The sequence below is a fragment of the Lissotriton helveticus genome, chromosome 1_1 (assembly GCF_964261635.1).
Source record: "Lissotriton helveticus chromosome 1_1, aLisHel1.1, whole genome shotgun sequence".
NCBI lineage: Eukaryota > Metazoa > Chordata > Amphibia > Caudata > Salamandridae > Lissotriton > Lissotriton helveticus.
Window position 1 is genome coordinate 1,270,304,201 of NC_136057.1, and position 26,112 is coordinate 1,270,330,312.

The 26,112-nt window shown below is 44.8% G+C and overlaps 1 protein-coding gene across 4 annotated transcripts in view; it reads right to left on the reverse strand.

Moving 5' to 3' along the window:
- Positions 1-26,112, reverse strand: part of PUS7 (pseudouridine synthase 7) — a 285,701-nt gene that overhangs the window by 18,959 nt on the left and 240,630 nt on the right. For all 4 annotated transcript variants that reach the window (XM_078680365.1, XM_078680374.1, XM_078680391.1 and 1 more), the window contains one exon: positions 6,370-6,499. In XM_078680365.1, the coding sequence (XP_078536491.1) occupies positions 6,370-6,499 (130 nt within the window). The remainder of the gene's footprint in view (positions 1-6,369; positions 6,500-26,112) is intronic.

A 26,112-nucleotide genomic window follows, 5' to 3' on the forward strand; every position in this document is an offset into this window, starting at 1 on the left:
TCTATCTCTGCCAGATATCGCCACAACAGAGTACCTTGCCATTCGTACCACCCCCCCTCTTACTTGTATTCTCACTTACCGGCCCCCTCAGTCACCTTTACTCTTTCTCTCTGATTTTCAGGAGGTACTGGCCACACTTACGGTCAATAACTCTTCCATTTTATTATTGGGAGACTAACTTTTGGCCTTCAGATCCAGCGGAATGTACATCTTCAAGAGAGTTTTCAGATACACTTCAATCCCCCAATTTTGTGTCACATGTTCATTCTCCCACTCACGTCAAAGGACATATCTTAGATCAGATTTGGTCCTTGAACTGTCCGGTAGACTCCCTGTCCATCTTACCTTGCATCTGGTCTGACCATCATTTGATTTCGTTTACCCTTCCCATTAACCCTACCGTTAGGCCCCCGCTCCCAAAGAATGTTTGGGTCCGCTCATGGAGCCGAGTGGATCCGGAGAATTTATTCGCATTGTTCACTTCTTCCTACCCTACCCTACAAGGCCTATCCACTCTTTCTCAGGCCGCTGCTATTGAACACTGGCTCTCCTCAGGCTGTGATTCCATTGCCCCGCTGAAGCGGGTGACATCAAAGCGGGAGAAGGATGCCAACTTGTGGTTTAACGAGGATCTTAAGACCATCAAACTAGCGGTACGCCGAGCCGAGCATGCCTGGAGGAGGAATTATTGTCCCTTACTCAGATCTGAGTTTACCACTCTTCTGGCTCAATACAAGAAGGCCATTTTGGCGGCAAAAACGGACTACTTCTCCTCTAAGATTCTTGCAGCTGAGAATCAACCGAGGGAAATTTTCTCGATTGTCCACAATTTGGCATTCTCCGATAGGACATCTCTTAAGCCCTGCCCCTCCCAGGACCTTTGTCACTCCTTAAATAATTTCTTTATTGAGAAGATTGCTATTATCAAAGCCAACATTCCCTCACCTTCCCCGACTTTTGTTGACCCTCAGTGTCCTCCACCTAAAGGACAACTCGATGCCCTTCCCCTCCTGACTAAGGAATCTTTGATCTCGATAATTCCCCTTGTTAAATCCGGCTCCCCATTGGACACTTGCCCCGCGCACATCCTTCGCCACATTTATACAACTTGTCCAGATCCCCCTCTTCACTTCCTCAACAGTTCTCTTTCCCAGGGGGTTGTAGCCAACCCACTGAAAACAGCTGTTATTGTTCCCATACTAAAGAAGCCCGGCGCAGACCCTTCGGTCCCCGCCAATTTTCGCCCCATCTCTCTCCTACCATTTTTAGGTCTCGCCTGTCGATGCGCATGCGCATCGAGCAAGGCGAGAGTATTGGCACTTATCCGCTCTTTATCCACACTGCAAGGAATCGTGGCGATTCCTTGCAGTGCACGAGAAATTTAAGCTCAATGCGCATGCGCATTGAGCTTAAATGCGCGTGCACATGCCCCCAGCCGCCTGCCTTGCCTACTCTCTCTCACAGCCTCCCCCAGCTCCGCCCCCTCACTACTTGATTGCACGGCCGCTAGGCCGTGCCTCCCCTACTCTCCTCCCCCCTCCTCCTCTCCTCCCCTGCCTGCCTGCCGCTAGCCTTGCCTACTCTCTCTCACAGCCTCCCCCAGCTCTGCCCCCTCACTACTTGATTGCACGGCCGCTAGGCCGTGCCTCCCCTACTCTCCTCCCCCCTCCTCCTCCTACTCTCCTCCCCTGCCTGCCTGCCGTGTCGCACCTCTCCCCTCTCCGCCCCCTCCCCTGCCCGCCGTGTTACGGTGAAAGGCTTGTTGTTTAACCCAAGTGTGCATATAATCCAGATATCTTCCAATAGAAATCGGTGCTCCTTTTATGGGAAGGATGTTTTTGCGTCTTGTTTTTGGAAAAGCATGTTATTTAAAAAAGGTAAAAGAACACTGGTGGTAGTTAGATACATCTGAGCCAGCGGGGTCTCTTTTCTTTCTGATTTGAATGGTCGTTTCTCTCATTATCTGCGAACCTAAGACGAGCCGAACATGTATAAATAAACCGGTTCCACAATGGATGTTTTTTTAAAGCAAAGATTGCAACACAGCGCAAGAACCGTTGAGAAAGAAAAGCGCGAGGCAAATTCCCAGCAGGCTGCTCCTGTTCTCTCTCTCCGCCCTCCCCTTTCTGAGAAGCCGTGGAGTTTTTTTAATGCAGCTTGCTCGCTCGCTCGCTCCCTTCCCTCCGCTCCCCTCCCCCGCACGTAGGCTCTTGGAGAAAGGAGGGGAAAAAAAGCTCCCAGCCTGACTCGAAAATCAGCCTCGTTTCCTCAGAAACCGCAGCTGCTGCTAGAGCAGAAAACACGTCAGGCTGGCCCTCCAACGTACACAGATGTGCCTTTGTAACTCCACATAAATGCTGGGAAAGGATTGCGCGTTGGAGCAAAAAAAAAAAAAAAAACTCCCATGCAGGAAGAGGCGAATGTTTCGTGCAGGCTATGTTTTTACCCTCGATGGCGCCTTCCTTCGCCCCTCCCCTGACCTTGTGTAACAGTTACTTTTGAGCTTTAAAGTTGTATTTATTGTTGGTGACTGAAAGGATTTAGACTTGAGGAAGAAAAGGCATTCCGATTTGCAGTGAATAACAGTCCGCTTTTAAGTTTTTTACTTTCGTTTTTTTAGGTTTTCAAAGACCGAGGTAAAATGTCAAGCTGTGTTTACATGGGAAGCTTTTTATTTTGCTCTAGGCTAACTTCAAAGTGTCAGCGTTTATAGGAAAGAGGAATGCAGTATACTTGCTCCAAAGAGCCTGCTTGTGCCTTTTAAAAAAAAAAAAAAAACTCACTCACCCTCAACCCCTCACCCTCACTCACCCTCACTCACCCTCACCCACCCTCAACCCCTCACCCTCACTCTCACTCACCCTCACTCACTCACCCTCACTCACCCTCACTCACTCACCCTCACTCACCCTCAGTCACCCTCACTCACCCTCACTCACCCTCACTCACCCTCACCCACTCTCACCCTCACTCACCCTCACTCACCCTCACTCACCCTCACTCACCCTCAACCCCTCACCCTCACACAGTGCAATAGGTCTCGGAGCATTTGAGTTAGAGCTTTTAGAAATGTTTATGGCTTTTTTTTTTTTTATTCTTTAGCATTGGCTACAGGAAACAAAAATGCTTAAGATTTACAAAAAAACCCATAAACAATTCTAAAAGCACTAACTCTAATGCTGCGAGACCTATTGCATTTCCAATGCTTGTTGGCTAAAGTGCTCGAACGCCATGTTACCAAGTCTTTGAGCACGTTTGTGGAGGAGTATGGGGTTTTGGCTCCCCGCCAGGCCGGCTTCCGCCCCGCACACTCTACGAAGTCCGTAGTACTCTCGGTCCTTGACAACCTCAGGGAGGGAATGGATACCAACCAGGCCCAGGCTTTGGTCCTCCTCGATCTCTCAGCCGCCTTTGACACGGTTGACCATACCATCTTACTTTCCCGTGTCGGGGCGGCGGGGATCGGGGGTACCGCCCTGGTATGGCTATCCTCCTTCCTGAGGGACTGCACCCAGGCTGTTTGCCTGGGTGATTTTTCTGCGGACTTCCGGAAAGTTCAGTGCGGGGTCTCCCAAGGTTCCTCCCTTTCACCTCTTTTGTTCAACCTCTATATTGCCCCCCTTATTTTTTCGTTGCAGCAAATGGAGGTCAGCGTATACAATTATGCGGATGACCTCCAACTTGTTTTCAATCTGTCTTCTTCCTCTGCTTCCATTTCAAACTTCCAGTCTATTATGATTTTTATCCGGGACTGGATGAACTACAACCACTTGAAACTTAACCCGGATAAGACCGAGCTGGTGTTGACGGGTGGTTGCTCCAGTCCCTGGTCTTCACTTTTTTGGCTCCCTTCCCTAGGTTCTCCCCCGGTTCCTTCTACCTCAGTTAAAACTTTAGGTATCAAACTTAATTCTCAGCTCACTCTTCACTCCCAGGTTAGTTCTGTGGTGTCCTCTTCTTTTCTGTCACTACGCACCATCCGCAAGGTATCCCGCTTTTTTTCCTTTGATGCCTTGAAATTGATCATCTTGGCGATGGTTATTTCCCGCCTGGATTATGGCAATGCCCTATATGCAGGTATTCCTGCATATTGTTTAAGGCGCTTGCAGCTGATCCAGAACCAGGCGGCACGGTTGGTGTTTAATCTTCCAAAATCCCACCACGTAACACCCCTTCTCAAATCCTTACACTGGCTCCCTGTCCGTGAACGCGTCCAGTTTAAGCTTGCTTCTATCACCTTTCAAGCACGACTGGGCGCGGCCCCGGCCTTTATCACATCTGAGATCGTTCCCTATGTTCCAACTAGGGAACTACGCTCATCCACCCAATCCCTGTTGTCAGTTTCCCGTTAGCGGAGGAAGAAATGGGGAGGATCGAAGTTCGCGACCCTTGCCCCAGTCCTGTGGAATTCCCTGCCTTTAGAGCTTAGATCTCTAACTCTTTACCCTCAATTCCGGAAAAAACTCAAAGCCCATTTATTTGCTAAATCTTTTAACTAGATCACTTGCTGTTTTTGTTTTCCTTCTTCTTATTTTCTGTTACTCCTCCTCTGGGGATCTGTCTGTTGCAGCGCCATGAAACCGCTGGTGAAAGTGCGCTATATAAATATTTTAAAACTCAAACTCAATCAGATACCTCTGATCTGTTAGGCCAGACCCTTCTAACCTGTTATCCTGCTTTCTTCTTCCCCTCTATATACCTTTTATAGGAACTGCATACCTTTTTGTGGACACATTGGAAAAAGTGTGGACAGATTGCAGAGGGGACGCCGGAGACACTATGTGTATGAGGGTGTGGAGCTGGCAGTGTAGGAGAATTGTGCCTTGGAGTACGAGGTGGTGAACTTGTGCCTCTAGCAACATCCTTTTTAGGGGGGGATGGTATGGGTGTTTCGAAGGCTAGCTCTTCCTTGAAAGTTAACATGCGCTTTTTCAGAATGCAGAAAGGTGTTTGTGGAGGCTCAGCTAAGGGTGGCTTTGTGAGGATCTTCCAGGTGGAGGGGTGAATGAACAAAGTCAAAACCTCTGGTAACTACTCTACGATTGAGCCCTCAGCAGTGTCCGATGTTGGCGTTGAAGACTCTTTTGATGCAAGCCTTAAAGTCGGTTTCAATGAAACTTTCATCGTCAACTTTGGCTCCAACGGTGGATGGTTAGTTCCTTGGGGCCAAGGAGGCATCAATTGATACGTGGCTTCAAAATCATGGTTGAGGCTTGCTGGGGGTTTGACGAAGGCTCTCTGGATCAAGCAGAGTCTGCTGGCTGGGCAGAACCCAAATGTCATGCCTTTTTTGGGCAAGTCTAGGGACTTGATGGCGAACTCCCCTCGAGGAGTGCTATGCCTCAGCCTGGATGTGGTTGTGGGATAAAGGTGGGGGTGCCTGGTACTCAGATGATGGAGTTGGAACTATGCCTTAGGTGAAAACCTGTTTTTTGGTCCAAACAGTTTGGTGGTCGGAGGCTCAACCTCTTCCTGATAGTGGGCGTGTGAGGAGATGTAGTAGACCCAAGGAGTTTGTCTCTTCTCCCTCATTGTCAGGAATCTTCTTGCTGGGGGTCTGGGTGACCTTCGATGCCTCACCTTCGATATTTGAGGGTCTTTTTGTGGTGCAAGAATGGAAGAAGAGGCAGAATTCTCAGGAGGGCAGTTCTTGGTTGATGTAATAGGCAGTGGTTCTTCCCCCGTCCCCAAACAGTCATTCTCCAAAATACAACCTGAATTTTGTTGAAACCACCGATGTTGTAGGTCTCGGGCAGTAGTTTGTCAAAGGGCCGTCTATCTCAGCGCGTCAATGAATGCTGGGACAATGATTGAAGGTTTCCTGAGCGGGTGCTGGAGAGGCATTGGTTGTTTTACAAGTCGCTGGGTCCAGAACCCGAAGAGCTGGTCCTGAAAAATCAGGAAAGATTGCTTTGTCTCAGAGCTGACACTCGAACACCCGAACAAGAGGGTGGAAAAAAACAATCTGAAGTGGAAGAAAACAATCTGATATGGAGCCGGTGTCATGGCGCATTCTGCATCAATGGAGTCAAAGTTTTGTGACTCGCAAGCAAAAAGGTGCCAACATCTAGGCCCAATATTAGATGGCAGAAGTATGCAGAGCATGTGTATCTGTAGCTACACGCTATAAACGTATATTTATTTTATACAGACTATAGCTAATTAGGGGACAGAATTGGATAAAGGCTATTTCCTCCCACTTCAAGCTACAAATCATGTGGAACAATCAGACGTATGTAAATCACTGTGCATGAATTAGCTAGGAACAATCCACCTTGTAATCACAGAACAAGCATAATTTATGCTTAAAATATTCTAAAAACGATTTTCTAGTGCAGGTAATATTCAGCATGTTAGTGGATTACTCACCATTTGACATTCTGAGGCAGAATGATGATCTTCCTGTATGCCCCAGATAAAGAATAATCTCGAATTTTATGCCTCATGTTGTTCAGATCAAGATCATCAGCAGCAAGCATTTCCTTGTAGGCATCTCCAACTAAAAAACATAAAGAAAGACAAATTAGATCTGATATTGATACACTCCAGCAAATAAATATACAGCGGAAAATGTATTAAGTTGACAACGATTGTTATTCTAAATACATTGGCAGTTTCCACCATAAATCCTGACTTTTCCAAAACATGTAATGCAAATATATATACATAGAAAATATTATTTGCCCTGTAAACATCTATTCATAGCTTGTAGTGCTGTAGATTCATGTGCCCTGCATACCCCTGCCATCTAGAGTTGGGCCCATATGTCTGCCACCTGATTTTCTTTGAAGTCAGAAGACCTGTTGTGAATCCCCCTTTGCCCCAGAATGCTTCGGCACAATGGCTCCACCTCAGATTGTTTTACTGCTAATGGGCAAGTAGAGCAAGTGAAACGTTTTGACTCAGAGAGTGAGTGCTGATGATGCGATATCAGTAATATGTGGAAAGTATGCCAAACATATATGATCATCGCTAGCTTCCAGGGAGGAGGGAGGGCACACGCGAGTCCACTGCACGCTCAGGACAGAGGAAAGGGTAACATTCTCCGACCGTAGCATACACATGCTCTGCACAGATTTCTAAAATATTCCCTCCAAAAAGCAGCGGCTAGCTAGCAGATGATGCAAATGTTTGAAAAAGTATCCTTAAAACCACTTGGCCAACCAAAGCTTACTGATGTGCAAGCACATTTATACAATACTGCTTAGTAAGTGTGTGTGATGTTGACCAGGTAGTGGGCTTGCAGATATCAATGATAAGGATATTACCCAGAAAAGATAGCATGGCTCCCAATTTCCATAGAAATGTGCTTGTGGGGGCTCTGTTAGGGTGTGTTTAGCTTTAGCATGTATGGATACATTTAACGGTCGATCTGGCACTACCAGCTTTGGAAGCCCCTTATGCGATTTGGCAAAGACTACAGAAAGTTGGCCAGTCTTTCTGAATGTCTTAGTTCTGTCAATGTAGTCCAGGTAGCTTGATGGTGTGGTTGATGTGCAAGCATTAGACAACCTTGGGTATGAATTTAATGCTACTGCAAAGAACTACCCTATATCTGTTAGCTTGAATGTATCAGCCCTGTATTGTAAGAGCTTGTAGCTAGCTCACTAATACATCTAAGCAAAGCGATTGCTTCGAGGAAAGTCACCTTCCAAGATAGATATTGAAATGCACACCTTAAAGATTGACAAATGTTGTCTTTTCTGAAGATACACCTCAACTGTAGTGCGATGCAGTCATTTGGAAGTATTTGCTAACTCAGCGTTATAGAGGTGTAGAAGTGAGGAAACAATAGCCTGCACCGGACTGCAAAAGAGTCTATCCGTTTGGCAAAAAACACAAGTTCATGAACATTTTCCAATTGGCTGTGTCGCAAGCGCAAGTATTAGGTTTCCTAGCCTCCCACAGAATTACCATGCATTTTTGTGAAAGGTTAGAGTATCCAATCTCTGAGTACTCAGGTGCCAAATTGCTGTATGGGGTTCTTTGGGTTCGGAATGAAGGGAAGAGGTGAACACGTAAGCAGATATCCCTGAAGAATCGATCCATAGTGTATGACCATCAAATTGGGGGTGTGGTGATCTGGCAGCAAAGTTTTAGTTTTAGTATTTTGTGTTTTTTCGAGAGGCGAAAAGATCTATTATTGGAGTACCCAAAAGTGCAATTGCTTTTCTAAGGACTTATGAGCGGAGTTCCCACATCTTTTGATGTGTTCTGCTAAGCAGGTCTTTAAAGTCGTTGTCCACTCCCGGAAGATTCTCTGCCAAGAGGTTAGTATTGTGACGGACCGCCCAATGCCAAATCTTTTGAAGTAACTAAAAACTGGAGAGAGTGGGTCCCTTACTGTTTCTGAATGTACAACATGGCATCCTGTCTTTATGAGTACAGTTTTGCCCTGGTGAACTGGGAGAAATGCAATGAGGGCTAATTTGATGGCTAGCAGGTCCAAGTAGTTGATGTGACAACCTTTTTTTTCTCTTAAACCAATTTCTATTGAGTTTTACATTGTTTAGTAATGGTGATACATTTGATTGTGGCAACTTTGCTTCTAAGGATCCCATATACCTTAATTACCATGTGATGAAGGTGGGCACTCCACCCCATGAGGGAGAAGTCTGTGATACTGGTCAGATGCGGAATGGTTATGCCTTTCCCGCCTCTGCATTCAAGATTGATCCTAGGAAGGGTTGAATATGCTGATCTTGGAGATGCGACTTTTCAACATTGATGATGAAGCTTAATTTGTGCACTAAGGCCACTGCTCTCCTCCTTCTCTTTATCAACCTACCTAGGCATAGAAACACATGAATGTAATGTCTGCGCAGATGGATTGGGCTCAACTGCCAAGCACTTGGAAAATACCCTTTGGGCTGTGGTGGCCCCAAAGGGGAGAACCTTGAATTAGTAGTGTTTTCCACTTATCATGAAACGAAGATACCAATGGTACACTGCATGCAACAGGACGTGAAAGTAGGCGTCTTTCAGATCCAACACAGCCATTAATTTGCCGCATCACAGCAGCGGAATGACATTTTGTAATGTGACCATGTGACAGTGTTAAGAGGAGATGAACCTGTTCGATAGTTGGATGTTGAGGATCGACTGGAGGGTGCTGTTCTTTTGGGGATTAGAAAATAGAGAACATAGACTTGTTCTCCTTGTTGGTGTATGAGAACATGTTCCATGGTGTCCTTTGCTAGGTTTGCCTGCATCTCCTATTCTAGGAGATGGAGGTGGTCTGAACTTAGTACATGATGGCAGAGTGGGATATTGGTAGGGTGCGTGTGAAATTCAAGGCAATTCCCTTCCCGCACAATGGAGAGGACCCACTGGTGAAAGATGGCATTTTCCCATTGTGACAGGAATTACGATATCCCTCCCCTTACAGATGAAGTGTGTGATTAATTAAAACAGCGAAGGCTTAAAGGGGCCACCTCTACCATTGACACTGCCATCATCTCTGTAGGCACCCCAATGAAAGGCCATGCCATGCTGGAGGTTCTGAAATGGTGTTAGGGATTGTTGAAAGGGGCGCCTTTAAATGGTTCCTCCCTGTCTGTTGCCTCCCCTGGTGTATTGCTTCCAAAATGCAATTTATTTTGTTAGAGGGATTGTAAGGAGCCCATTGACCTGGCGATGTCTGGCTATTTATTAATTCGTTCAATCATTTGATTGACCTGTGGGCCAAAAAGATGCTCCCCTTTGAGGGGCACATTCAGAAGGTATTCTTGCACCTGGCTTAGATCCTGACACCGATTTTGGAAAAGGGGGGTGGTGATGGACAGAGTTTCTGAATGATGCAGAATACTCTTACCAAGTCAATAGATCATGGTTTTAATCCATCACCGTTTTTTAGCTCACTGCACCATCCCAGCTCAGAACCTGGCTATATGCAAATTAGTCTGTTCCTGTCCCAGTGCATGATGGGAACAGGGCAAACCAAACTACCAAGCCAATTCTTATACTGGGAAAGAAACAAGCTTCCGGGGACCGGTTTCTGGCATCACAGCCATCTTCGGCCCGGCTTGCTTGAATCCTGATGGTGCAATGAGCAAGGGACTCACGTCTGAGTATACCCTCCCACACATAGTGTGGATAAAACCGATTTTGGAAAAGGGGGGTGGTGATGGACAGAGTTTCTGAATGATGCAGAATACTCTTACCAAGTCAATAGATCATGGTTTTAATCCATCACCGTTTTTTAGCTCACTGCACCATCCCAGCTCAGAACCTGGCTATATGCAAATTAGTCTGTTCCTGTCCCAGTGCATGATGGGAACAGGGCAAACCAAACTACCAAGCCAATTCTTATACTGGGAAGGAATCAAGCTTCCGGGGACCGGTTTCTGGCATCACAGCCTTCTTCGGCCCGGCTTGCTTGAATCCTGATGGTGCAATGAGCAAGGGACTCACGTCTGAGTATACCCTCCCACACATAGTGTGGATAAAACCGATTTTGGAAAAGGGGGGTGGTGATGGACAGAGTTTCTGAATGATGCAGAATACTCTTACCAAGTCAATAGATCATGGTTTTAATCCATCACCGTTTTTTAGCTCACTGCACCATCCCAGCTCAGAACCTGGCTATATGCAAATTAGTCTGTTCCTGTCCCAGTGCATGATGGGAACAGGGCAAACCAAACTACCAAGCCAATTCTTATACTGGGAAGGAAACAAGCTTCCGGGGACCGGTTTCTGGCATCACAGCCTTCTTCGGCCCGGCTTGCTTGAATCCTGATGGTGCAATGAGCAAGGGACTCACGTCTGAGTATACCCTCCCACACATAGTGTGGATAAAACCGATTTTGGAAAAGGGGGGTGGTGATGGACAGAGTTTCTGAATGATGCAGAATACTCTTACCAAGTCAATAGATCATGGTTTTAATCCATCACCGTTTTTTAGCTCACTGCACCATCCCAGCTCAGAACCTGGCTATATGCAAATTAGTCTGTTCCTGTCCCAGTGCATGATGGGAACAGGGCAAACCAAACTACCAAGCCAATTCTTATACTGGGAAGGAAACAAGCTTCCGGGGACCGGTTTCTGGCATCACAGCCTTCTTCGGCCCGGCTTGCTTGAATCCTGATGGTGCAATGAGCAAGGGACTCACGTCTGAGTATACCCTCCCACACATAGTGTGGATAAAACCGATTTTGGAAAAGGGGGGTGGTGATGGACAGAGTTTCTGAATGATGCAGAATACTCTTACCAAGTCAATAGATCATGGTTTTAATCCATCACCGTTTTTTAGCTCACTGCACCATCCCAGCTCAGAACCTGGCTATATGCAAATTAGTCTGTTCCTGTCCCAGTGCATGATGGGAACAGGGCAAACCAAACTACCAAGCCAATTCTTATACTGGGAAGGAAACAAGCTCCTGACACCTGAATTCAGGGATGCGGGCAGAGTAGTAGAGTGGTATTAGTGCCCTTGGCTGCTGTCTCCTCCGCATCTCCCTCAGCACTTGCTCTGCACTGCGCCGACACCTCCCCCCCCCGGCATATGTTGCGCTTTACAAGTTCTTTTAACATAACATCTAAGGTGCACCTGATGTTGGCATTACTGACTGTCTTGCCTTCAGCTCCCAGCTCCTTTCTCCTTTTCAGGTGAGCCTCAGGGAGGTTCTTAAGAAGCTCCTCTATCGCCTACCAATGATACTAATCGTATCTAGAGAGTAGGCCCATGGATTTGGGAATCTTACAAGGAACAGCCGCCCTGAAAGCCACTCTCTTCCCTGCTGCATCAATCTTTTTCGACTACTTCTCTGGGGGACAAATATATTCCATAGCTTAGGCTGAGGCCCTCTTACAAGCAGTATGCACCATCCATGAATCGGTTATAATTGCCTCTCTAATGTAAGGTGGATCCTTTGAGACTGGTCTGTATTTCTTTTCAATGCGGGAGGCTACCACCCTAGCCTTGACTGGGTTCCTAAGTGTCTATTGTACGCTTAAGCATGGGCAGGTAACAGATCTTTTTGTCTACTAGAGAGTTTCCAAGAGAAAGTAATCCTCATTCTCTGTTGGATACATCTCAATCTGATGATGTTGGGCTGTCATTATTTCATCTCGTGGGAACAGCTTGACAGGTTATGGGTCAAGATCACTCATCCTCTGGGTCCACTATATAGTCTGCCCATGGACCCTTCCTCCATTGTCTAAATGGGTCATGAGGGTAGTGATGGGTCTGTATCCTGTGTGTCAGGTGGCAGAGTGTGGAGGTAGTGCAGTAGGTGTGGTAGATAGTGGTGGAAAGCAAGAAAGGCTTGCAGCCATGTGCATAACTCTTTCAGGGCTTGGCTTGGTGATGGAGGAGGAGGGAGTGAATGTGGCTATTCCTCAAGGGCTAGGTGTAGTTTCTTTGGAATGGCAATGAGACCTGGAGCTGGAGGCCTAGTGACAATCTTCCTAGTATCTGGATTAATAAACAGTTTTAGTTTTGTCTAGGATATATACAAGTCTCTCATATATTGACCCTTGCAAGGTCTCAGATCTGGACCTTGGAGATGGGGGGCTTCAGAGGGTGCTGGCTCTTCTGCTTCTACTTTGGTGCCAAAATGGGCATGACAAAAGCAGGTGTTCGAGGTGTTGATTGTTTCGACTCTGTCTGGCTAAGCTTTCGATGCCAACAGGGCATGTGGCTTTGGTGCCAAATTTGGCCTCTCTGTGTGACTTGCTGACATTTGTAAGCATGATGTTGGTCATACCCTTTACATGGTCAATGTTGAGCAGGCCTCTAGAGAAATTTACCACAAGGACCTAGGCTTCATGTGTTTTGGCTCTGGGTTTGATGCCGGACTACCAAGGGAGCAGCACTCTGCCTTGACTGCTATGCACTTGAGACCTCGAGACTGACCTGCCGATGCAACTGGGGTGCGCGGTGTCGATTTAATTGTTGGCCCTGGAACCAGCGGTGGTCTTTCAAGGTACTCAGCCTTTCCCTTGACATAGGAATATCCATGAGGCAGGCCAAGACCTCTTTTTGTTTGTGTTCCATGGAAATGTTGGTAGGGCCCACCTCTTCATGTTCGGCCATGTGGATTTCCTCACCCTCTTGGATGTGTTGAAGATGTCAATGCCTGCCTGATAGGCCCTTATGTTGCATGCTCTAATGCCCTTATCATTTCTCCCTTCAATGCTTGAGTTTTTCTTTTGCAATGTAACGCAAGGCACACCTCGCAGGTTGACTCTTATTTCTCCGGGCAGAAGCACAGATTTCATATTTTGCGGCAGTCAGACCAGGCGTATTTTGAATTGCACCAAGGACAAAAGTGGTAAGAAGTTCACTCCATGGCTAAATCCTTGGTGCATTCTCAAGATTCACCTCAATGGCTTCTAGAAGGAAAAATTGAGTCAATGCTGCAAGACGGTCGAAACAGGAATCTAAACATTCTTAAATTCAAGCTACTATTTTAGTGTCTGAAGCTGCAGAATCTGAAACTGAACCAAACCGACATCTCTGAATGTGATTTAACACATCAGCTTCGGAGCAGCGCCCCGAGTATCAAGTTTTTTTTAAGTTTTTTTTTACTTTTTTACTTTTATTAGCCACTTGTTAAATACAATAAACATAAGAACATTCATAGCACAGAAAAGAAATGTAAATGCCGTCATCACAAACATATTGACGCAACCCAGTCGGAAAATTACAAATAGATACAAACACTTAATACTGATAACATATAATACAAAAATAAAATAAATACTAGTCCCACTGAAGGCTGGACCAAACCATCCAGAATCTAACCCTCGCCTGTAGGCCCCTAGCTTTAGCTAGTGCCAATTCCATTTCATAAACCCCCCTCAATAACAACCAAAAATCAGTAATCTTGGGACTAAGTGTTTCAATCCATGCCCTGGCAATACACAACCGAGCACAAACAATAATCAGTGAAACTAAAGATTTCGATAGATTGCCCGGGTCCGCTACTATCCCCAGTAAAATTTCTATCTCGGTTAGTTGAGTTTCCTTGCCTACTAACTTACTCAACTCTTGGGCAACCTCATACCAAAACACGGTTAACTTTGAACACGTAACAAACATGTGTCGGAGATCCGCGGCATAGTCGTTACAATTAGGGCAGGATGACTTCAAAGAAGCATGGGACATAGCCAATTTAGAAATGACCTTTGGGGTATATTATAGCATGAACAAAATTCGATGTTGATGTAACTTTAAATTAATTGAGGTAACTGCAGAATTGATTATAGCCATTGATTCAAAAATCTCATCATTAGTAATATCAATTTCAAAAATGCGGTTCAGTTTAGCTGTAATCTGTATACCATCATCTTCCGATGCACATAAGAAGCTCTGGTAAACTTTCCCTATAAAACCCCGCCCTGAAGTCTTGAAAATTACCCGTAGTACCTCAGTTATAGAGGGTAAGGCTAGCAAGCCTTCCCCTTGAATAAAAAAGTTCCTAACTTGCAAGTATTTGAAAAATGAGTTATGAGCTACCCCAAATTCTTCTTTCAAGGATGAAAATGAACTGAAGCTGCATTCGTCATAAAGCTGCCCTAACAATGTTATACCACACTGTTGCCACATTCTCCCCACAGAATCAAAAAATATACCTGGAAGCCTAGGATTACCCCACAGAAATGTAAATTCGTGCAAAAGCTTTGCAGATGTCTAGCCAAATACGGGAAATATGGCTAATTATCTTGAATCGAACTCTCTTGTAGTAGTTCAGGGTCGGATATTTGATGTAATAAAAACCACGTATTTGAGCCAAATGCCAACTGATACGCAAACCAAGTTTTACCCATGTCACGTCCCTTAAGTAAGCTCTGGATACGATTAACAAAAGCAGCCCAAAAATAGGCTCCGAAGACCGGGAGTTTAAAACCACCTTGCTCATAAGTCAGCTTAATATACCTGAGAGCTCTCCTCGCCCTGCGATAGCCCCAGATATAACTTCCAATAACACTGTCAATCCGCTTAAAAAAAGACACCGGAACTCTTAGTGGAATAGTACAGTAAAGGTAGAGAAATTTTGGTTAAAATATTAATTTTTACTATATTGCATCTCCCATTGATAGTCAGTGGTAGCTTATGCCGCCACCTAGGCAAATCAGTAGCTACTTTTTTGAGCAGTGGTTCATAGTTCAGAGCCATAAGATCACCAGTACGACAGCTAAGAAACACACCTAAATTAGTAGCGGAGCTAGTAATACCTAGCGAGGGTGGGGCTGATGCAGGTACAAAATTTAGGATTGACGGTCTCTTCTTTAGATTAAGCTTGTATCCAGAAAAAGATCTGAAACGTTGTGCCTCTTGGGTTATCACCGCTATAGCTTCCACTGGCCCTGTGGTAAATACCGCAATGTTGTCTGCATAAGCAGTGACTTTTAAAATCATACCATTGTAGGACACTGGTGAGATAGAAACATTATGGAGCAGATGCCTGATGAAGGGCTCAATGTAAAGTGCAAATAATAAGCAGACCCCCCAGGATATAGCGGCATGGATTCGCAAATTTAGCGGCACAAATATGGAAATTTAGCTGCATTTTTGCGGCACTTTATTTTACTCATAAACATTCATTTTCAGCCTTAAGTAAATGGAAACTGTTTTAGCAGAGTATTCCACTTTGAATAGGCAACCTGGAATATGGAACAGAGGAAGCAGCTCACAGGTGAAGGCTGTTCTTCCTTGGAAATGCAATTCTTCATTTGCTTTAGTATAGGTTGGTAGCAGTTATCACACCTTTTGACACATTGCGGGACCGGTGTTTGGCGCATCCTTAACCCTTTTCTTGCCTAAGAGTCTGAGGGCGGCTGGACACCGCTTTCGTGGACAGGCCATGGCCCATTGAACAGGTCCGAGAAGGCCCACTGTGAGAAAAATAACTGACTTTGTTTGTATGCAAACCTTTTGAAATCCTACCGCTGCCTATTTATTTTAAAGCTCAAAATTATTATGGTTTCTTCTTCCAACATCCTAAGGCTAACTTCCTGATTTAGATAAATTTTGTACATCAAAAAGGAACAGTGGGTTATTCAAAAGACGCACTTAAAACTAGCCTACAATAAGGTTGTGACTATAATCAGCATGAGAATCCACTCAACCAGTGCCAAAAAACAGTCTTTTGTAATAAATACTCAGAAGGTTTGTAATGATATTCCATTTAGTTCATCCAGGCATAGTTGTTGTGGAATTAGCATATTGTACATGAGACCATCCTCAGGTCAGAGTGTTCGTAAATGACCCAACATCTGCATCGATCTAATTATCAATGTAGTTAATACCAGTATACTACTCTTGCTTGCAGCCAGTTTTGTACATAGGAAGGAAAGGAGCCGCGGAAATGCCTCTACCAGCACCCTGAGTGTTACTTACATCCCCCAACCTGCGCCTCAAAAAAAGGAAAATATAATACTATGCTCATTTTATGGTATCGGTCAGTAAAAGGGAAAAAATGCCTGCTCCATTTTGTAGACCCGCCCCTGCCATTTGTGCATCCCTACAAAATGACGTGGGCAAATTTATCAACACATATTTTTTTGTTTAGTCTTTAGCAATGCTGTACAGTACCGCTAAAAACCATTGGCAAAGCCAGTGTGTCCCAAAGGCGAAACCTCTTGCCTTTGCCATTGCTTGTTTGTACTAACTTTAATTACCAGCTTTTTCTTTGGCCTGCTGTCTTTTTCAAAGTTTGTCATAAAGTGAGATTATAACATTGTACCTGTTTATGCAGTTGGTTAGGTGGTAATATTGTCGTGTCTCCTTCAAAAATTGATACTAAAAAGACACATGACCCAGCTAAAATGTGTTAAAAAAATATCACTAGTAAACGGTTCGTTTCTGTGAGTGTATGGTGTTTAAGTGATAGCATATTTCCTTTTTAGGTTTCGACTTGGCGAGGGGCGAAGCCCCTCCCAGCTCGAAATCTTTTGTTTTCAGTAGTGATGTTAGAACCGCCTCTGCCTCTCATTGGCTAGCTCCATAAATGGAGGCTAGCCATTGGGAGGCAGAGGCTGTCAATCGCGCTTTCTCTCGAAAACGCGATTCGGGGGCGTTTCTGGTGCTTTTTTTAAGCCCCGCCCCTTTGTCCCGGGCTGCGCTGCGATTGGCTACCGGCCCGGGACACCCCCGTGACGTCATTCCCCGGGCCGCGCTGTGATTGGCTGCCGGCCCGGGACCTGACTTGTTTTTTTTGGATCCATTTCCCGGCGCAGACACGGGCAGACAGAAGCATTCATGATGTACCTCATGCTAGACTTATGGTAAATGCCTAGTTTTCTTTCCACAGAAGCGGCGAGGTTTGTGCAGAGTTCCGCGTGCTCCAGGAAACTGCAGAGTGTAATAAAATTCCAGGCAGCCGGGAAGAGTGCCAACATCACTTTAATACGCCGCGTTATTACGGAGGTGTGCTGCTCGAACGGCAGTAAAATACAGTAGATGACTCTGAAAATCGCATCTCTAAAAAAATTTAACCAAAGCTAGGATAAGGCTGCAGCAGTAGAAAACATCAAAATTAAAAGCAGTTGTGAAATGCTGACACCATTAGTACTCGGTCACCACAGCTGTAAAGCCCAGCCTCCCACCCCAGCGCTGCGCTCACTATTCCACATTTTGGCTTTCATTCACCCTCTAAAGCCGGTATGTTTCTGTGGACTGACCGCGCTAATGAGGGTGTAACAGACAGCTGTTCAGCTCAGATTCATGCCCGAGATTTGAGGTGGATAAACATGATGCTCGGCGGTACGCAGGGCACGGCGGGAGAACAGCTGTGCGTGGCTTCGAAACCGCGCCGTGGGCCCGAGGCAGCGAGGCGGAGGTCTCCCCCAGCACGTACGCTGCAGAGTATGTGCGGTCCCAACTCCCCAGGGTTCACGCTGCTGTCCTACAGTACATTAAACGGGAACCTTCACGCGGCCAGTGTGTAAGTTTGACGGAGCAGTAAGACCCTTCCCTGCCCTGTGCACTCGGGAGTTTTGCTTTTTGTGTCCAGCTTGGGGAAAGCACCGCACCCAAGGATGGAGAGAAGGTACTACTCGAATTTTCAAAGGATAAAGTGGGGACGGACGGGCGGGAGCGAGGCGGCATGATGGATCTGGCTGTAACGGAACGAGTCAAAGTGGAAGGGAGAGACAGGCAGGGGGAGGGTGGGAGACAGGCAGCTCGGGGAGCAGGGAGGGAAGAGGTGGGAGTTGCGCTGGCGTTGCCTGCTCAGAGCAGCATCCGGCAGCACTCCTGCGCCCCCAGCTCTCAGGAGGGACCAGCGCCGAGCAGAGAACTCGAGGAGCTGGGTGGCCAGACGCCTCTGCCTGTACCTGAAGGGGGAGGTAGCCCCGGGTAGGAGCACGCCCTGCAACCTTGCCAGAGCCGCAGTCTTGACCCAGAGGTAATGTAAAGCCTTGCTATTAAAGTACCTACCACCACCGATGTACAGGTGTAAATGTGTTTAAGGAATTTTAAAAAGGGGGCTTTGGGCATATGCGAGGTGGCTCTCTGTAATGTCTATTCGAATAAAAGTTACAAGCACGTTTTTTAACGAACTGCTAACAAAATTCGTGTAGTATCTGGGATACTTGTCTAAATTGTTATACATTAAAATGTACTAATCAATGCTAATTACCGATATCGGATAGCATGGTGGTCTGTCTTGAAGGGTTAGCGCAGACCGGGTGCACGTTTTTGGCTCGTTACCGCGGCACCACGCACAGGTGTAGCCCGCATGTTCCTGCCTCTCTGCCCAGTCCACCCAGTCCTTATAGGCATGCTGATATGAGTTTGAGAGGCGTCCTGTTACTGCCCTTTCAAACACCCGAGGGCCCTATCAAGAAGTGATTTTTTTGGCGCAGAGCCGAGCACGTGTTTTAGGAGCCTCCAGTGCGTAAAGTGAATTAATTCAACCTAACATGTCCCAGAGATTGCGCTTTATTTTTAAACAACTCAACTCATAAAAAGATAGAGGAGAACCGTGTCCACAGTTTCCGAGCTATACTATCTGAAAATGAAACACCAACTCTAATGTGAGAAATATCGGGCAACATGAATTCACTTTACACACCGCAGGCGCAATTACACAGGGGTGCAATGGCACATTTAATCAATCTAGCCTTAGCAATGTACTCATCGGAAGTTTCATCTAATTTACATGCTTGAATACTGCAATGGATATCGAAAGGTGGGAACAAGGATGCTAATTTAATTTAAGCAAAGATAACAGGGGTACTCCGAATTTTGTTTACGGTCAAGAGGTGGGAGTAGCAAGTAGCAAAACAAAACAGGAAAAACCTCTTTCAATGACCTAAAACTAGTCAACAATATTGGCAACCAACTCGATTATTTATACAAAGGGTGCATCTGGTGACACAATAGACTTGTCTCATATTTATTGTTTTTTTATTTATTCTTCATTATGCAAAAAAATGTCTTTTATATATATATTTTTAGATTTTTCAACAGTTTTCTTTTACATGACATACATAAATAATACATTTAAATAACGATTCACATCCAATTGTTCAAGTGCATGATATTTACTAAAATAGATGTTCTAAATAGAACCCCTTATCAGCAAGTGTGAGCATTCATTCTAACATACATACACACCCTTTCTCACATGCAAACAACAGTGACAAAATACATAAAAATTTGCAGGCTTTATAATGGAGTGTTATTGTTGTCCAATACAAGACTCCTCGTAATGTAGTCACAGTCTGTCAGAAATCATGAAACAGTACTTGTAGAATCGTTGTGATCTATCTTTGTATTATTTTCCACTTTTAGTTTTCAATTTATCATATCCGAGGGTCTTTGTATGCGTACAAAGACCCTCGGATATGATGAAACCTTTCCACAAGAGGCCATGGATTGAATGGGCAGTAGGTGTGGGCTCTCTTCCGACTCCTGAGCAGGAAGGGTGCAATCCAATGTCCAGTGTGAGCAGGTGGCATTGTAAAGTTGACAAATATGAGGAGAATTGTAACAAGCATTTTGGAAAAGTTTGAGCTATTGGCATTGTAAATGACAAAATTTGTATTTATGTGTTGGTTTTGAAAACAGATAAATAAATGGCATTGTCCTTTACATTGCCAATAGCTCTAACTTTTCCAAAGGCGAAACCGTTGCATTGTAAATGCTTGTTAGGTTTTGCCTAGCAATGCGTACGAAGTACGCATGCGCTAGCAAAACCTCTTGAGTTCTATGTCGGGTGATGACCCGCCTCTGTCTATCATTGGCTAGCTCCATAAATGGAGGCTAGCCATTGGGAGACAGAGGCTGTCAATCGCGCTCTCTCTTGAAAACGCGATTCGGGGGCGTTTCTGGTGCTTTTTTTAAGCCCCGCCCCTTTGTCCCGGGCCGCGCTGCGATTGGCTGCCGGCCCGGGACACCCCCGTGACGTCATTCCCGGGCCGCGCTGTGATTGGCTGCCGGCCCGGGACACCCCCGTGACGTCAGCCAATCACAGCGCGGCCCGGGACCTGACTTGTTTATGTTTATGTTACACGTCATTATTTATTGCACCCCAAGATAGCTCACTCTGTCGCGATCAAGGCTGCTGTGAGCAGTTGAAGCGCGTTGACAGTTTGTCACTCTTAGCGCTTTAATAACGTTTTTTTTAAAAACTCACTGAGGAGTTCTTCCGTATCCCTATCTTTGCTAGTGGATACTTTTTCTGCATGTTATGCGGCTTGGCGGCAAGCCGCATAACAGGACGCATGATCAGGACGACAACACCGGCATTCAGGAAGCTTGCCAGCAAGGCACGTTTGGATTATTTGAAGTGATGACGCAGGCGTGGCCCCCGCAAGCTCCAACAATGTTGCTTGAAGAGCAGAAGAAGGAAATTATGAACTCGGGAGTTGGAGAACGCTGGAGATTTGGATTTTCCCTTCCGGGTAAGTGGCATAGCAAGCGATAGCGGGAGCCGGCACTTTCGGCAGACACCAGTTGGTGTATTGTGTATGGAATTGTGCTGAGCAAGGTGTAATTCAGTTCTAATACAGCGCAGAGATGAGTGAAGAAGAATGTGCTGCCAGAGAGCAGGAAGCTCTGCAACTATTTAATGAAAGTAATCCTGACTGTATCACGAAGGAAATACTAGTATTCCAATCACAAATGATTTGGGGAGAAATCAGAACCTTTTGGAGAAATTAAAAAAGAGGAAAATATTGCGCTAGTGGGAGAGTGCATCTCTCAAACAATATGTCCAGGTGGGACATGTACCGAGAGGCTCGTGCATCATGATAACACCAACATATGAGAACCCTCACCCAGATCTCCTTAAAGAATGGGCAGAACACAATGCACAAAGTTCTATGGGGATGTCCCACATGCTGATAAAATAGGCTGAAATAGAACGAGCTGAGGTTGTTGAGAAAATCAAAGAACTCAATATTAAACTAGACCAAGATAGAAATCAAGAAAGAATCAAAAAACTTCAAGGAGAACTTGAAGAATGATTGCATAAGTATGAATTGATAATTAAGGAAAGAAAAGCCACCAAGTTTTTACGCGATCGCCTCGACTACCACAGAGGGCAAATACACATTTGCCAAACACTTTGATCATTTGCGACGTCAAGGATACAATACACTAATAAATCGTGCCAAGAACATTCTGGGAGTGAAATCCGCTCTGACACAGGATCCAAAGTTGAAGTGGATGACACAACTAGAAAAGAAGGTGGAATGGTCAAATTCTCCACATCGGATGAGCTACGCTTTTTACAGGAAGATCAACTCAAGGAATTCAAAACAGGAAGAGGGCGAGGAAGACCCAGAGGAGGCGGAAACAAAGGAGGAGTGGGTAAGGGTGAAGAAGGAACACGAGAAGACTCTGCAGAGAGGAGTACGCGCAATGAAAAGAAGAAGATCAAATAAATAATGACAATGCTACGGTCATAAATATAGTCTCTGTCGCTTTGACCAACAAAGACGTAGCAACATTGGAGTTGGGACTCTCTTACTGCTGCAAAAATCGTTTTCATTACTCAAGTACCAGAATCAATGTGTATAAATTTACAAGAAAATAAATTCAAATTAACCAAAGCACATACGCTGCGTGAGTCAGCAGCTGGAATTATTTTTTTAAATCCTATAGTCAGCTCATTACCGTCTTATATTAGGGACACCGCTGACTTTTTAAAGCGTATTTATGATGTTGAGTGGGAGAGTGATAACCCTTGATGTCTCGTCCCTATACACAAGTATACACTACAAAGATGGATTAAGTGCACTACAACATTTCTTAAGTATTAGACCTTTAGCAATCGCCATGCACAAGAATATGCTTCTAGAAATGATTGAATGGTGCCTTACTAATAACATCTTTATTTTTGCCATTCAAGTTATTGTAGTTTTGTAATCCCCCGAAGCAAATATGTTTTTTTTTAACAAGGGGGGCGGGGTTGCACATGGTAATGAAAGGTGCTGTCTGCCACACATCCATACCCTGCCGTATTGGTAGGTTTTAGTGCAGTTTTACACAGAATCGTTTAGTGTTTAACTCGATCTTTGCTCTTACTGGGAACGGTTTCGCCTTTGGAAAACTTAGAGCTATTGGCAATGTAAATGACAATGCCATTTATTTATCTGTTTTCAAAACCAACACATAAATACACATTTTGTCATTTACAATGCCAATAGCTCAAACTTTTCCAAAGGCGAAACCGTTGCATTGTAAATGCTTGTTTACTTTGTAGCCTGTGACTGCAATAAATCATAAAAACGCAACGAGGGCACCACCAGTTTGCCGAGGCAAGACCTTTTGGCTTTGCCAGCATCTGGTGCCCTTGCTTTATTGTCCAAACATTCTTGAAAGCCATTTCTTAACTCGTTTTCAATCTCAGCTGTTTAATAAATGTTTAATGGAAGTCTTATGTTTGAAGAATATATTTAATTTTTGTTAAACGTAGTTTTTCTTTTAGATCCGAGTTTATGGTGTTCCTTTAACTTTGTGCTTATATACATTTACCTTAAATAATAAGAAATAAAGGCACTGCTCCAAAAGTTGTTATTAAGTGCATACGTCTGGGCTAACCTGTATTGTGAAAGGAAGGCTACCTGTTTTATGGTCCTTACTAAAGTTACTAGCCACACTGGGGCCAGATTGGGACTGGGTTCATAGCTTGTAAAGAAGCCGTGGGAGAAAGAAATCCGCAAATCGGCACTCGAAGGTTTAGACTTCACAAGAATGTGGATCTGTTCATTTCAGGACTTCACATTACGTTAACAGATTAAACCTCACCAGTTGTAGCACATAAACGTGTGTATATTCACAAGGTTTTGTGGTTAGTTCAATACCCCTCCTCCCAGTAATGCTAGATGCCTTCAGCAGGTGACCTGATTGACAAGCACTGTTGTAAAAATTGCGGCATTTTTACAAAAGTGCCGATTTCGCGGGCACTTTTGTAAAAATCGCTGCATTTTTACAAAAGTGCCGATTCGCGGCAAACCGCGAAATCGTGAAATCCTGGAGGGTCTGAATAAGGGAGAAAGCGGACAACCCTGCTGCGTGCCACGCTGAATACTAAAAGAAGAGGATACAAAACCATTAAGCTTAATAACAGCGGTTGGTTTACAATAAAGTTTCTGTACCACCGAAACAAACCTCCGATTGAGACCTAGAGATATCATTGTGCACCATAAAGACCCCCAAGCCACTTGGTCGAAGGCCTTCTCGGCATCCAGCATCAGCATCCCAAACCACTGGTCCACGTGACTAGCTACATCGAATGCTGCAATGGCTGTATTTATGTGTGCTGCAGTGTCCCTACCAGGAACAAAACCATGGTGTTCTTCTGATACCAATAGATGAATCAGTGGGGCTAGGTAGGAGGTGAGAAGCTTTGAAAAGATTTTAGCGTCCGCATTGATTAAGGATATCGGACTGTATGAGCTCATATCCTCCACAGGTTTACCCTTTTTTGGAAAAACGATAATATTAGTTTTGTTCCAAGAGGGGGGCGCGTCCCCACCTTGCAGTATCTTATTGACCAGCTTAAGAAATACCGGAGTCAGTACATCCCTAAAGGTTTTGTAAAACTCAAGCGGAATAGTGTCTTCACCAACCGCTCTACCAGAGGGTAAGGCCCCAATTGCAGAATTAAGTTCTACTAAGTCAGCATTTCTATCCAGCCCTAAAGTTTGAGACATATCCAAGACAGGTAATGCACTTTCTTGTACACAATCTATAGCCAATTGTTGATTAACACCTAGACTGCTGCAGCAATTCCCCCTCTGTGCTAACATTTGCAGGATCCCATTGTTCATGACGAGCTGAGCTCGTCATAAGCACACAAGCAGTGTACTGCATGACGAGCTGAGCTCGTCATGAGCATGGAAGGGGTTAAAACTGACTGACTCATTATACAGATTGGCATAGAAGATCCTAAATTGCTCCATTATTTCTTGGGGTTTAGTGAAAGTTGCGCCGTCCGCACCATTAATTTAATATGTGACTTAGCCCTCTGGTCAGCAGGTTGATAGGCCAAAACCCGTCCCACCCGCTCTACGCACTCATACTGTTTTGTTCTAAACTTAAAAAAGTTATTGGCAACTTGGTCCTTTAACCTTCTTCTGAGCTTCGCTCTTATATCAATAATCTGTAAATATATTTGTTATGTCCTTCAAAGCAATAGCTCGAGCATGCTGCTGCTCTAAATCAGTATAAAGCCTATGTTCATTTTCAAGCAGACTAATATTAAGCTGAATCTGCTTGACTATGTACTGAAGTGTAGCCCCTCTCACATATGCCTTTAAGCAATCCCAGACTATTGCAAGGGATGCAGTATGAAGATTATTTGCTATATATTCCTTCAAAACCTCTTGCATGTAGATTACATAGTCAGAGTTACTGAGAAGATGCCTAGGAAACGAGAATCCCCTAGCTTGTTCTTCCCTCTCAGGACAGATGTGTACAGTAAGCATAATGGGATTATGATCCGATGTTACCTTGGGACATACCACCATAGAGGAATTATCCAGCAGAGCATAGTTAGTAAAAATCACATCAGTTCTGGAAAACTGTTTGTGGGGATAAGAAAAAAAGGTATACCCCAGCGTTGTAGGGAAAAGTATTCTCCAAGCGTCCTCCAACTGATGTATATGAAGCAAATCTTGTATAGTTGCCCTTACCTGAGCCATTCTAACTCTTGCGGTCGTATTTGTGGTGTCAATTTTTTTGTCTAAAATACAATTAAAATCTTCCATTAATATGAGATCCCTGGCCCATTCCAACAGTTCAGAGCTTAAATAAGAGATAACCTCAGGGCAATCAACATTAGGACCATAAACCATACATACTGTCACCTTATGACCAGAAATTAAAAGCTGAGCAATTGCCCATCTTCCCCTGGAATCGGCCTGTGTGCGTAGAACTGTTATTATGGAATGTTTGGCCTTCAATAAAGCAACCCCACTGATAGATGCCGACTGCGATGTACACACAATCAAATCACTGCCAAGCTGTTTGAATTAAGTTCCATCTTTAAAGGCCAGATGGGTTTCAGCAAGCCCGACTATATGAGGCTTAAACACCTTAAGCTCTTAAGCTACCAGTCGCCTTTTACTAATCAGGTTCAGCCCGCAAACGTTCCAACTCATAAATGTAACACTCGGCATTAGAGTATCAAGCTTAATGGCAGAAGAAAACAATCTGAGATGGAGCTGTAGTGCTGATGCATTCTCAGACAAAGAAGAAGTCACAACATGCCTCATGACCTGAACTTCGTTAGAGAAAAACAACTTGCAAACATCCAAGCCCAATCCTAGATGGCATAAGCGCATAAAGCATGTGTATCTATCAATTGTCAATACCTCACACTACATCAGTATACCAGAGAAAATGGAAGCAGGGTAAGCTGTGCAGGCCACCACACAAGTTCTTGGCCAAAGATCTTATAACACCACTAAATGAGCCTTTAGTGAAGAAAGGTTTTGAATGCAAAGCCGGCTTTGTTTCCCAAAAGAACAAACCTCCAGCAGAATAGAACCACATGTCAACCAAGTGATGATAAGTGTATTCTAGTCTCTAGAACTCATCTATTGTCACACAAAGACCATGCTTAATTTGAGTGAGTGGTTGCCGGTGGGGCCCAACATCACTTATTTTTGGGGACAGGCACTTATTTTTCCTGAACAGTGTTTCCCAA